Below are 12,436 nucleotides of genomic sequence, written 5' to 3' on the forward strand. Positions count from 1 at the left end.
ACAAGAGCTATGTCATTCTTATCTTTTAACTTTTAAAAACCTTTTTATTTTGAAATAATATAAATTGATGGCAAGTTGCAAAAATAGTGCGCAGAGGTCCCACGTGCTCTTCACTCAGTTTCCCCCAAAGGAAAGATCTTACCTAACTATAGTATACTCTCAAAACCATGAAATAAACCTCGGTATAATCCACAAAACTTATTCAGTTTTCCTCCGTGTTATATGCTCTAGTGTGTGTGTGTGCGCGTCTGTGTGTGTGTGTAGTTCAATGAAATTTTATCACGTGTGTAGATTGTGTAACCATCACCACAATTAAGATACAGACTATCCATTGCCAAAATAATTTCCCTTGTGCTATCCATTTGTAGTTAACAACCACCCAACCCCCTCCCCCAACCCTCCTGAACCTAACCCCTGCCAACCACTAATTGTTCTCCATCTCTATAATGTTGCGCACATGCAATCATGTGGTATGTGATGTTCTGATACTGGCTTTTTTCACTCAGCATAATGCCCTTCTAGGCCATCTAAGTTGTTAACGTATATCAAGTATGTCTACTATGGCTCCACCACTGTTTCTTTAATCATTTACCTGCCGAAAGATTTCTGGGTTATTTCCAAGTTTTGGCTTTATTGTTTAACTTTTCAGCACTTAGCAAAGTGACCTGAAAACAGAAAATGTTCAATTTGGATTCATTAAATTAAAAGCTGAATTTTGTACTGATACCATTTCTAATGTGTATATCGCACTAAGGGGAAATGTTAGTGTCTCTAAAAGTTTTCATTAACTTGACTACAGTCCTTCACTCATATCTTAATCTGATATTTAGAGATTGCGAAACATTGATGTAGTTCTCATTGTATTTTAGAGTTCTAACGTAATTTAAAAAGTGCTTTGGGGTAGAGTGAACACAGATTGCTGGTAGTCGTGACAGGTTATAAAATACTTCCCTCAGCCAGTGTCAAGGTGTGACAGGTCTTTTAGTCCCATCAAAACCTCCACTGACATCATCACATTTCCCACAGAGCCAATCCAAATGAAAATAACAAAAATATTGTGCAGTTATTAGAAATCTTACATAAAATATGAATGAAAGCATCAGTTTATTTTCTGTACCTCCTACCTTCACTTGTCATTTTAATTTGTATGCAATTTGCTTTCCTAACCAAATCAGTCAACTGAGCTGAGAAAATTACTTTATTTGGAATGCTATGTGCCCTTGATGAGCTTCATCAAAATAAGCACTTACAAAAAATACCTTCTGTGTCTTGCAACTCACCACCTACCACCTCCCCAGCCCCTGAAAAAAGATCCCTGGAAACTTGGCTTTAGGTAACGAATCCCTGCTCCTAGACTCTTAAAGCATGCTCTCAACAGCGTGGGGCAGAGAAGCTCTGAACATCCAAAACAAGCCAACAAAACAGGATGAGGGTGGAGCAAAGGAAAAATTACTAACCACATACTCTACAAGACTCGTCACAGGGATATGTGGAAATTACATGTTTATATGCTATAATGAAATAATACATTATAAAAATAGTACATTGCATTATAGAAAATTCGAAAAATGCAGATGTTATAGAAATTAATGCTAAGCAACTTCTTTAAATGGATTCTTTTTTGGCATTGGTGTGTTACACATCCTATTCTCAGTTATTTAAGGTTTTGAAGACAAATGCAGAAAATTATAGTTTTTTAAAAAAACTTAGCTCTTTTAATATTGAAAAGACTTCATTTTTCTAAGTAATCAAAGACCTGAGAGAGACAATTTGAAGTATAGGAAATATTGAATAATACATAGAATCTTTGCTTCCTAGCCAGGTTATATAAAAGTAAAGAAAAACTTTTATAATCTTTCATTAAGAGGAGACCAATAATCTAAGATATTTTATGATTTTCCCAGGGAGAAAATGAAACTTTAGTTTTGTATCAGCATATTATTGAGCAAGTCTGGCAAGTAGTTGGTACTCAGGAAACCTTTTGAATACTGAGGATGCCATCAGAAGAGAACCTAAAGTCTTGGCAATGACGAAGCTCTCACCCTAAGTGCTTCTTGGAGAAATTCCCAATAAAGACCTTGAATTAAAATTTGTCTTCATCATGAAGAGTTCTTTGATCTTCCCCATTCTCACTGTATTCCATCCTCACCCATTCCTCTCTACCCTCAAGCAGAAATGATCATCTCCCTGTTTGAATTCTGTAGTACTTTATCATTCCTTTTCTTATGGACCCAGCCCTTTCCTATTGTACATTGCCTTAATTTGTAGTCGTACCAGAGAGAAACCACCTATGTGCAGGGACTTACTTTACCTCTCAGCTGGTCTGCAAGGAGATCTGCACATTGCCATTGCCCAATAAATGGTACCCCACAGATTTTCCATTAGTGATTTCCATTCTTCATGAAGGAGAAGGAAGGCTTTTCTCTTTGTCTTGCTGACTCACCCTTCTACCCATGTATAGAACCAACTATCAAAATGATATGGGAAACATAAAGAAATTTAAGATGGCTACCTTGTCCCAGAGGAATTTTTCCAACCTCCTCTCCCTGGAACCCTACCCTTCCCACGCCCGCGAACCAAAGACCTCCAAGTATGCAGAAGTAATCAATGTATAAATCTACCTATCTGCCTTTGTTCAGGACTCAGACTCTGGAGAGTGACTCCTTGGAGCCTGCCAGCGTAAACAAACCTCCTTTGATTCTTAGTTCACTGAGTGCTGCTTGGTTCTTCTGGGTATACAGGCCAAAATCCGCAACAAAAAGAGGCAGAAAAGAAATTGTGTCAATTCCTCAATGGAGGCCTCACGCAAAACTAAGCCAGGAGCAGAGACCTCCCTGAACAAACTATTTTTTCTTTAATTGTAAGTAGGGTGGTGTTCTACTAAGACCATATTTCCCAAACTTTAAACATTCACGTTTCTCATTCACATTTGCCATATCTGCATGACACTTATAATATTGCTTATTTAAAAACCTCAAAATGAATTTACCTATTTAACTGAAATCTCTTTTTAAAAGAAACTTTCTGTAGCTACTATATATGAGAAGAAAAATTTTATTGACAAAACTTGAAAATAACCATAAACATAATAACAATAAAAACAAGATAATTAATAAAATAGATACCATAATTTATCAGGGCACTTGAGTTTAGAACTGTCTTCCTTTTATTTAGTATGTTCTCTTGATTTGAAAGGGAGAATTAGCAAGTGTTAGAAACAAAGTTATAAACCAAAGTTAGACTTTCTCCTTGACACACTCAGAGGTTGAAAGAAATTTGATAGGGAGGCTGTGGTGAAATGAATAATGGCCCCCAAAATGTCTGTGCTCTAATCCCAGAAGCTTGTGAATATATTATTTTACATGACAAAAGAGGCTTTGCAGATGTGATTAAGTTAAGACATTAATAAATTTGAGGTAAGGAGTTTATTCTGGGTTATCTGCGTGGGCCCAATTTATTCACCCAGGAAAAAAGGTCATAGTCAGAAAAAGGAAATATGACTATAAAACGACCAGAAGCTGGCGTGATATGCTATGAGTCAAGGAATACAGGCGGCCTCTAGAATATGGAAAAGTCAAGGAAACAGATTCTCCTCTAAGGTCTCCAGAAAGAATGTAACCTTGAGCATAGATTTCTGATGTTCAGAATTGTATGGGTAAGCCACTAAGTTTGTGGTAGTTTGTTACAGCGGCAATAGGAAACTAATACAGAAACTAACTCACACAGCCTGTGATTCAATGTAACTTAATAGCATGTTAATGTATCAGCTAAAATCTTTCATAGCCTCAGTGGTATACAGCTTACATTTGGGAAACACTTGCTAATAAACTTCACTAAGTCACCAGGGAAAATGGTATAGATTAAAGCAACTACAGAAGAATTTTGACCCGAGGCAGTGAAGCTGGCTGCTAAGATGAGGGCTGATTACAGGGGAAGCGCTGTGTGTTCAGTGTCTGGCTTCCTCCTCTCCTTTGACTTCCCTTTATACTATAGCATCCAAGCTGAGTACACATCATTCCTGAATCAGCCCTCCTTCAGCAAATGGACTCTGAGCTAAGGTAGGTCACAGCTATAGTTCTTTCTGCTCCTAAATTGCACTGCCTTTCTCTTAGATTAAAAAAAAAAAAAACATGGCTTGGGACTATTTTCTTACATTAAAAAATATATATTTATTTTACTTATTGCAAAAGTAAAATCTATTTATTATACATATTTTAGAAAATAGAAAACAGGAAAAAAGAAGATGGTGAATAAACAGTATTCTCTCCACTCAGAGAGCTAATTGGTTTATATTTTGATAGATTTCTCTGTACTCCATTTCTATTCATGTCGGTTTATAACTTTAAAAATATTCTATAAATATGACTTAATAGTCTTCATTTCCCCCATTAAAATATATTATGAATTTTTCATATTACCTAAAATATATATCTATAATATGTTTGTAATGACTGAATAGTATTCTCTTGTAGGGATGAACCAGAATTTATCAAACCATTTCATTCAAATACCTGTTTTATGTCATGCTGTTTCCAATTCTTCACTCTATTCCTTATAAATAATTTTGTTCACCATCAATGGCTCCTAGAAATATATTTCTAAATTAAGAACATTTAATTTTTTATACATATTGCCAATTTTCCCATCAGAGAGTTTACATTGAAAAAAGGAACAATTTAAAGGGAATTAATTGCAAATTTGAGTGAAGGAAAAAGAAATAAATGGTAACCATTTTTAGGAAAGAGAGAGAGGGATCTTTTTATTTCATATTTCATGTAATAAGTGAGAGAATATGCTTGTCTTCCCCTTGACTAGGCCATCCGTTGGAGATAGAGGAGGGCAGAAAGAGATGCTCTGGAAATGGACTCACTTCTTAAGGAGGATAAAAAGTGAGGATGTTTTTTCCTGGAGTTATTTAGATGAATGTATAAACTCTTCTAGTGTTAGTGTTTTCAGGTTGCAGGAAGTGTAGCAGATGGACATTTCTCATTATGGTAAAATGGGGAAGGTCTTTTTCAGTCTTCGCCTGTTTCAGAAAAGTCATGGCACACACTCAGCCAACCTTCGATTCCATAGTTTAATCTATAAGGACAGTTATATTGGACAGCCTTAAAGAAAATTTGGTGTTACAAATTACTCACTTACTAAGCCTTATTGTGGTGAAGTCCATGGGACCGAAGCAGCCCAGTGCCAGGCTTGAAAACTTTGCCTAAACCTGGCTGGCAAACTGTAACTATGAAAGAGCATGGCCTGTGGTCACCATCGCCTGTTCCAGGCTTCTTATATATTTTAACTATATATAACTATTCAAATATGAGGTATAAAATTTCCAAGTAATTAGCTTGATTTTCAGCCTTCTCCACCACCAGCCTACAAATTGACGTTAATACTAATCACAGAACGAGGACTATAAATAGCAACAACACATTAGGTAGCTTCTGGGTGCCACACACAATGCTGTGTACCTCACACATACATTTTACTTAGGCTGCACAATAATGCTACAAGGAAGGTATAATTATTATTATCAACTTATAGGTAAAAAAAGGAAAAATCAGAAAATTGTCTAAGAGCCTACAGCTGGTGAGAGGCAGAGTTGGGACTGGAATCCAGGTCTGTCAGATTCCAGTGTTCTCTATTGTATCTTGGAGGTGGAATTCCATACTAGGTGTCACTTGTGGCTTAAAGCTTCAGTTGGTATTTCCAGGCTCAATAACTAAACTTCACATCCTCATGCTTGTCCATTTAATGGCCCCAGGAAAATTTTATAAAGAAATACAGTGACAGCTGAGTCTTTATGATCCTTAATGGTTCCTTACTTCATTAGGTATATTACAGGTTTGGAAGAGCAGAGTGGGGGGGGGGGGGAGGGGGCATTTCTCTTGTATATCTTCAAGGGCATTGCTTTAAAATTGTTTATAAAGTTTCTGGATTTTTTGTTGTTTGTTTTGATCTATTCTGTTTGATTGTAATAATATGATTAAGAATAGGCTGCATATTCCCTGTTGTGAAGATTTACCAGGAATATAGCAGAGAATCAAATAAACCATTGAGGACAAGAAACCTTGAGGAGAATCTTCTGCAAATAACATGTCAACATTAGTGACAAGGTGAGGTAGGTGACCTGCTGCTATGTTCTGGAATTGAAGAGAATCCCAAAACCAAGATGCAAAGAAAAGAGAGGCAACCTCTGAAAACAGAGACACCTGCCGTTTAGTTCTTTCAAAGGGAGACGGTACAGCTAGGATGTCCCCTAAGTGCTAATGAGGTGATAGAGGGGCCTCTCTTGATTCTATTTTCTCTCTACTCTTTTCATTCCCCACTGTCCCTCATTGCCTTAGCCCCATGATACTGAAGCTGATCTTAAACATTTGGGCAAGCTGTTTCTTTCTTCTGTTTTTTTTTTTTTTTTAAATTACAGTTGACATACTATATAATATTAGTTTCGGGTATACAACATAGTAATTAGACATTTATATAACTTACAAAGTGACCACTCTGATAATTCTAGTACCCATCTAACACCATCATAGTTATTATAACATTGTTGACTCTATTTCCTATGCTATACTTTACATCCCCAGGACTGTCTTTATAACTGGCAATTTAATTTCTTTACCCATCCACCCTCAACTCCTCTCCCATCTGGCAACCATCAATTTGTTCTCTGTATTAGCTAGTCTCTGTTTTGTTTGTTTATTTTGTTTTTTAGATTCCACATGTAAGTGAAATCGTATGGTATTTGTCTTTGACTTATTTCGCTTAGCATAATAGCCTCTAGGTTCATCCATGTTGTCAGAAGATTTCATTTATTATGACTGAGTAATGTTCCATTGTATATACGTACCACATCTTTATCCAGTCATCTATTGATGGATATGTACGTTGTTTCCATATTTTGGTTACTGTAAATAATGCTGCAATGAACATAGAAATGCATATGTCTTCTTGAATTAGTGTTTCAGATTTCCCAGATAATTATCTTCTGGGCCCGTTTTATCTGTAAAATAAACTAGCTGATCTGCCAGGTATTTGTCATCCTTAATACGTTATCCTTCTATAAATGCGATCTCTTCCAAAATAAGAGTTGAACAACTATGCACTGCTGTACCCTACCAGACAGAGAGATTCCTGTCTCTGGCACTTCCGTGTCTTTGATGACCCCTTCCATGGTTTAGTTCCCCTCTCCTTATATAAGGGTTTGCGGTGCTTCATGCTGTTCTCTGTCTAACCACAAACCCTAAATTTGAATGCACCCAAGCCTGACTCTCCTCCCCTGCAGTGCACCAAGGCTAAAATAATCCCCAGCTGTTTCTTTACCTACATCAAATTTTTCAAAATCTCAAAGGGTGACAATATAAGTAGATATAATGTCAGAGGAGAGAGAAATTAAAGAAACCATCTCACCTAGTAATTTAAAACCATTTTAGAAGCAAAAAAAAAAATCTTTTCCAACAAAAAATATTGTACAAGACTTTAAATACATAAAATAAATAAGTAATAGATGCCTAGTATATATTTATCATATAAAATTCAAGTTTATAATTTCACTCATACGAAATAAAGTGATAAGAATGAGGCTACTTTGGTGATCTCCAGATCGAAATTATTATAAGCAACAGTACTCCTGTTAAATCAGTCTTTGCTTGCACATTAGTACTCTATGTTGTTTTGCTATATGACATGGTAAAATCTGCACAGAAAAGTAGCCGAAGTCATAATTGTTGTTAAACAACTTTGGTTCTCTCTTCAGTTATACAAGACAGTAGAGAAAGTTTTACTCAAAGGTTCTAGCTTGGTATTCAACATATACTTTTGAAATTATATGTGAAGCTAAGTTATTTAAATAGGTGAAATTATATTTTAAAACAAAATTTAATTCATACATTGGCAGACTACTTGAAACCCTTCTACAGAAATCAGGTTTCTACAAAATACTGCTTAAAAACTACTAATCTGGTTTCCACTGAATTTTATAGATTCCAAGGCCTAGATGAGGGAAGTGAATGCCTGATAATCATGCATCTTGCTACCAAGGGACCCCAGACCCTAACTCCTACTCCAGTGTTCCTTCCACTTCACTCGAATGCCTCATTATCCAATTCCCCTTTTATTAGTGGAGTGTCAGGCCTCACGTCAAAAAATAAATAAATACTTTTTTCATAATTAGGAGAAGAGATATGTTTGGGAACAAAGGCATTGACTTGTGTAGCTTCTAAATTACTTATCTGCCTTCTTGGATAAATTAATCGTGTATCCGAATACTGTTAGGCTTATTTATCTGCATAAATTGACTTGCGAGTCTTAGGTAGATTTAAATTCAACATTTATACTTCTCCTGCTGGTTTATAACAGCTGTAAAAATTCTAAGACCCTCCTTTTCCTAATCCTATTCTCAAATTTTCATAAGACTAGAATCACTAGCCCAAACCCCTACTCCAGAAAACGTGAACTCTGGAGTTAGGCTTCAAAAAGAGTTGCGAGTTGATACTCGATCAGGGCTCTTTGGAGACAGGGCTATTTGATGCCTTAATTTTCTTTTCTGAGTAATGAGCACTTGTCCCATCATCACTTCTCCACTTAGGTTTCACATCACCTGGATGACAAATTGAATATATACAGGTGTCACCAAGTCCCTAGGGTTAGAAGGGCCTCAGAGACACTATGATTGCTCTTCTTCTTTTTTTTTTTTTTTTTGCCGAAATGCATTGCAATAGAGAGGAACTATATCTAGCTAGAGCTCTGATTATTTTGGCGGTGGGGAGTGGGAGCGGATGTTGGGAGGGAGGGATAATTCTTTCATCACAAATATCTTCCTTCATGATTTGTAAACATATATTTGATTTTTGTCAGTTCATTTCAAATTTTCTTTCTTTTTTGGTATATCCTTTGGGAAACCACTTTGATGATAAATATAATGAATCTATTAAAAGCTGAGAAATTGAGAATTCCATGATCTAATGACTCCCAAATAACCTTGTTTTTTTCCTAACAGCAAAATGTACTTAAGAAAATTATTTTGCTGTCATTGAAGCAATTTTGGAAGTCGATGCCCTTCACTGCTGATCCCATACCTCTGTTATTTCTGAATTGAGTAACCTGGGTGCTAAACATATCAGTAAACCATGGAAAGTTCAGTTTATCAGAGTATTTGCAAACTGCCCCTATGGGTGGCATGAAGTGATTCATGGTGTTTTCCATTTGGCATCATGCAGACCTAATCTGTGTAATCGTATGCTCTAGTCTCTGCTATATTTGTTTGTTAAATGCAATCCACTTTTATACTTAATTGATGTTTAAGTCCACTTTGACATGAAAGAAAACTGAGCCAACATAAAATATCACTAGCAGTTATAGAAATGAGTAACCTGCATGCTTGTTTCTTCAACCACTGTAGTTTCTCCTTAAACATTTTTTAAAACCTCAAAGAGGTCATGGTTATTATGAATCATCATTTTACTACATTTTTGATGCTGGTGGATACAGGGAAAATTTTAACCCTAAAAGACTCAGTCTTATTTCACTGTCTGGGACCAAATTCCTCTCTGGGGAAGGAGCCAAGCTGGAACAATTTGCTTTACAGAGATTAGAGCTTCTCTCCCTGCAGACAGGATGTCGCGTGAGTGCCACACAATAATGGTCCCCAAGCTCAGCTCTTCCTCAGAACCATTTGGTTCACCTGATAAAAATACGTATCCCTGGGCCCCAAAACTTGAAGACTCTGCTTCAGTTGGTCTAGGATGAAAACTGAAATCAGCATCATCAGTCTGATTTCCCTGAAAATGAGAGGTAAAATCAAGTTTGAAAACTTTGTACCTGGTCTTATTAAAGTCAGTGCTTTGAAAAAAACACATAATTAGTTTAGGCATTTTTTGTCCAGAGGATCAAACAATGTGTTCTATAGTTAGTGAGAATAAAATCTTTCATTTGTGAAGAATAGGCAACAACTCATAGAAATGACAGGGAGGAGGGGCCACATTCTTTCTCACCTGATAAACAGACAGCTACTAAATCATGATGACAAGCTCATATGTAAAACAACTTTTGACATCTTTATCAACAGATACAAAAAGTCAAAATTTTAAATACTAATTTAAAAAGCAGTTTGTATATCTTTTCTAGGTAGGATTTGTTTTTCAGACCTATATTCATATACTGTGATGACTCGAGGCCAAGATTTCTCAACCTCAGCATTACTGACATTTTGAGTCAGAAATTCTTTTAGGGGAATTCTGTACTATTCTTTGGATGTGGGATGTGTAGCAGCATCCCTGGCCTCTACCACCAGATGCCAGTAGCATGCCCTTAATGGTGACAACCAAAAATGTCTCCAGACATTGCTAAAATTTCTCTGGGAGACAAAAATCACTCTCAGTTGAGAAGCATGCTCAAGAAAAATCATGTAAGTTCCATGGGCCTTCAAAATTTTGTAGTATAAGATGAACGAGTAAAGATGACATTCACACAACAGAATCAGAAAAGACTATATGTTCCTGGCAAAATTAAATAACTCCTTAGAAAAAAATAATCCAGATTCAATACTTATCCATACTGAAAAATAAATTTAAATGATCCAGAGTTCTAAATGAAAAAAAAATTGTGAAAATATAGAATATATTTTTATAACCTTGAGTTAAAGGAAATCTGTCTAAAAAAAAAACTCAAAACAAAAAATGAAAATTTTAAGAGACTTAACTCCATAACATTTTAACACTTCTTTATGAGGAATTCAATAGAAAAGGTCAATAAAATTGAGCATTTATTTTTTGAAAAGATAAACAAAATTGACAAACCTTTAGGTAGGCAAAGAAAAGAGAGATGACTCAATAAAATGAAATCATAAATGAAAGAGGAAACATTACAACTGATACCACAGAAATACGAAGGATCATAAAAAACTACTATGAACAATTATATTTCAATAAATTGATAACCCAAGAGAAATGGATAAATTGCTAGAAACATTGCATGTTCATGGAAAAGTACTGTATGTTCTTGAATTTTCTAGAATTTCCTAAGGTGGGGAGTTTAGGGTATGAATATTTGTGTTTTTAGAAATTAAGTCACCTAAAAAAAATTAAACCTTCTATAATCCTAGCAACTTCAATATTTGCAATTGTTTTTTAAAAATCCCGTAGTTTTCCTCATGCCTAAGAATAAACATATTATGTTACCTTGTACATTGTAGTACAATAATGTACATTGTTCTGCAATGATATTTGAAGTATTTCCCCAAAAATTCTAATTTTTAAAATTTATCTACAACTTATTTTAGGTTTTAATAATAATTTTATTCTAAAATAAAAAAATTTCTCTATATATATTTTAAAAAGAACCATCACATGTTTATTAATATAGCTGAAAGATATTGATTGATGACAAAATGAGAATCATGTATCTTCAGACATATCTGACAAATGTGGAGGCAGATAAACCACAAGTCCCTTTGCCTAAAGGCCTGGAGTCTCCTGTGCGATAATTCGTGTTGAGAGGAATAGGACGTTAGTTTAATCAGTACAAAAGTTAGAGTCATATGATTGTATAGTGATTCTGAAAGTCCATTAACTTGGACTTTCAGACAGATTTCAAAACACAGCCCCCACTGGACTCAAGGTTTCGGTTTACAAAACCTGAAAAAATTATTTTAATAAAATTTAGTTTAAGAGTGGGAAAACAGTGAGAGCCCTTTAACTGCCAACTCAAACTGAAAAGAGGAATTTTCTCCCAGTTTCAGAGGGTTTTGTTTTACCCCTTTTTTTTTTTAACTCTTGTGTTACTGGGTTTTTGTATATTTGTTTTTTGTCTTGTTTTATTTGTTCTATTTCAATTTTTATAGTTTTTACTCACAATACATTTGTGGGTAAAGTTACGTGTTGATTCTCTTCACTTTTTCTTAGAAAGCTTTCTTTCTTCCAAACTCTCTCCTATTTGTCCTGTTGCTTTTAGGTAATCTTGATGTTTAATTGATTTACTTAATTAAGGAAGACATTGTACATTAGGGAAAACCCATTTTCTTACTTTCAAGATGTTGAAATATTTCAGATCCTTCTTTTTATGCATCGAAATAATTTTTGAAAAATTTAAAAAGATCGTATAGTTTTTGATAGAAACTTCTGGAAAAAATCTCTCAGGTAAACAATTCCAAATTGAAGGTCACATTGGCACATTTGCATCCCTCATCTCTTTATAGTACTACTGATACTTTCCATAGGCTGTGGGTTGCTAAGGTGATAAGGTCATTGTTAAAAGTCTACAATGGGAAGAACTGTACTTATTTAACATTTGTAGATCTTTGAATGGGACTTAAGATGTCATTTTCCTACTTCCAAAATGAGAGTTGTGAGCTCATAAAGTTACCCAAGAATTTGAGAACCAAAAGAAATTCTGTTTTTTCTATATTTCTATTTTCTATCTGCCCCTCTTATACCCACAGACA

General features: G+C 35.2%; 1 protein-coding gene across 4 annotated transcripts in view; it reads left to right on the forward strand.

The window, feature by feature from the left end:
* The first annotated feature begins 4,027 nt into the window (after window positions 1–4,027).
* LIPM (lipase family member M) overlaps window positions 4,028–12,436 on the forward strand; it is a 30,864-nt gene continuing 22,455 nt past the window's right edge. Inside the window, exons 1-2 of one of the 4 annotated variants that reach the window (XM_016129228.2) lie at window positions 4,028–4,058; window positions 5,991–6,115. Coding sequence is in view for 2 of the 4 variants with exons in the window: in XM_016129230.2 (XP_015984716.2) it covers window positions 6,091–6,110 (20 nt within the window). In the remaining 2 variants the exon portion in view is untranslated. The remainder of the gene's footprint in view (window positions 4,059–5,990; window positions 6,116–12,436) is intronic. The other 3 variants (XM_016129230.2, XM_016129231.2, XM_016129229.2) reach the window with 3 other exon arrangements.

This window comes from Rousettus aegyptiacus, unplaced genomic scaffold (assembly GCF_014176215.1).
Source record: "Rousettus aegyptiacus isolate mRouAeg1 unplaced genomic scaffold, mRouAeg1.p scaffold_m13_p_6, whole genome shotgun sequence".
Lineage (NCBI taxonomy): Eukaryota > Metazoa > Chordata > Mammalia > Chiroptera > Pteropodidae > Rousettus > Rousettus aegyptiacus.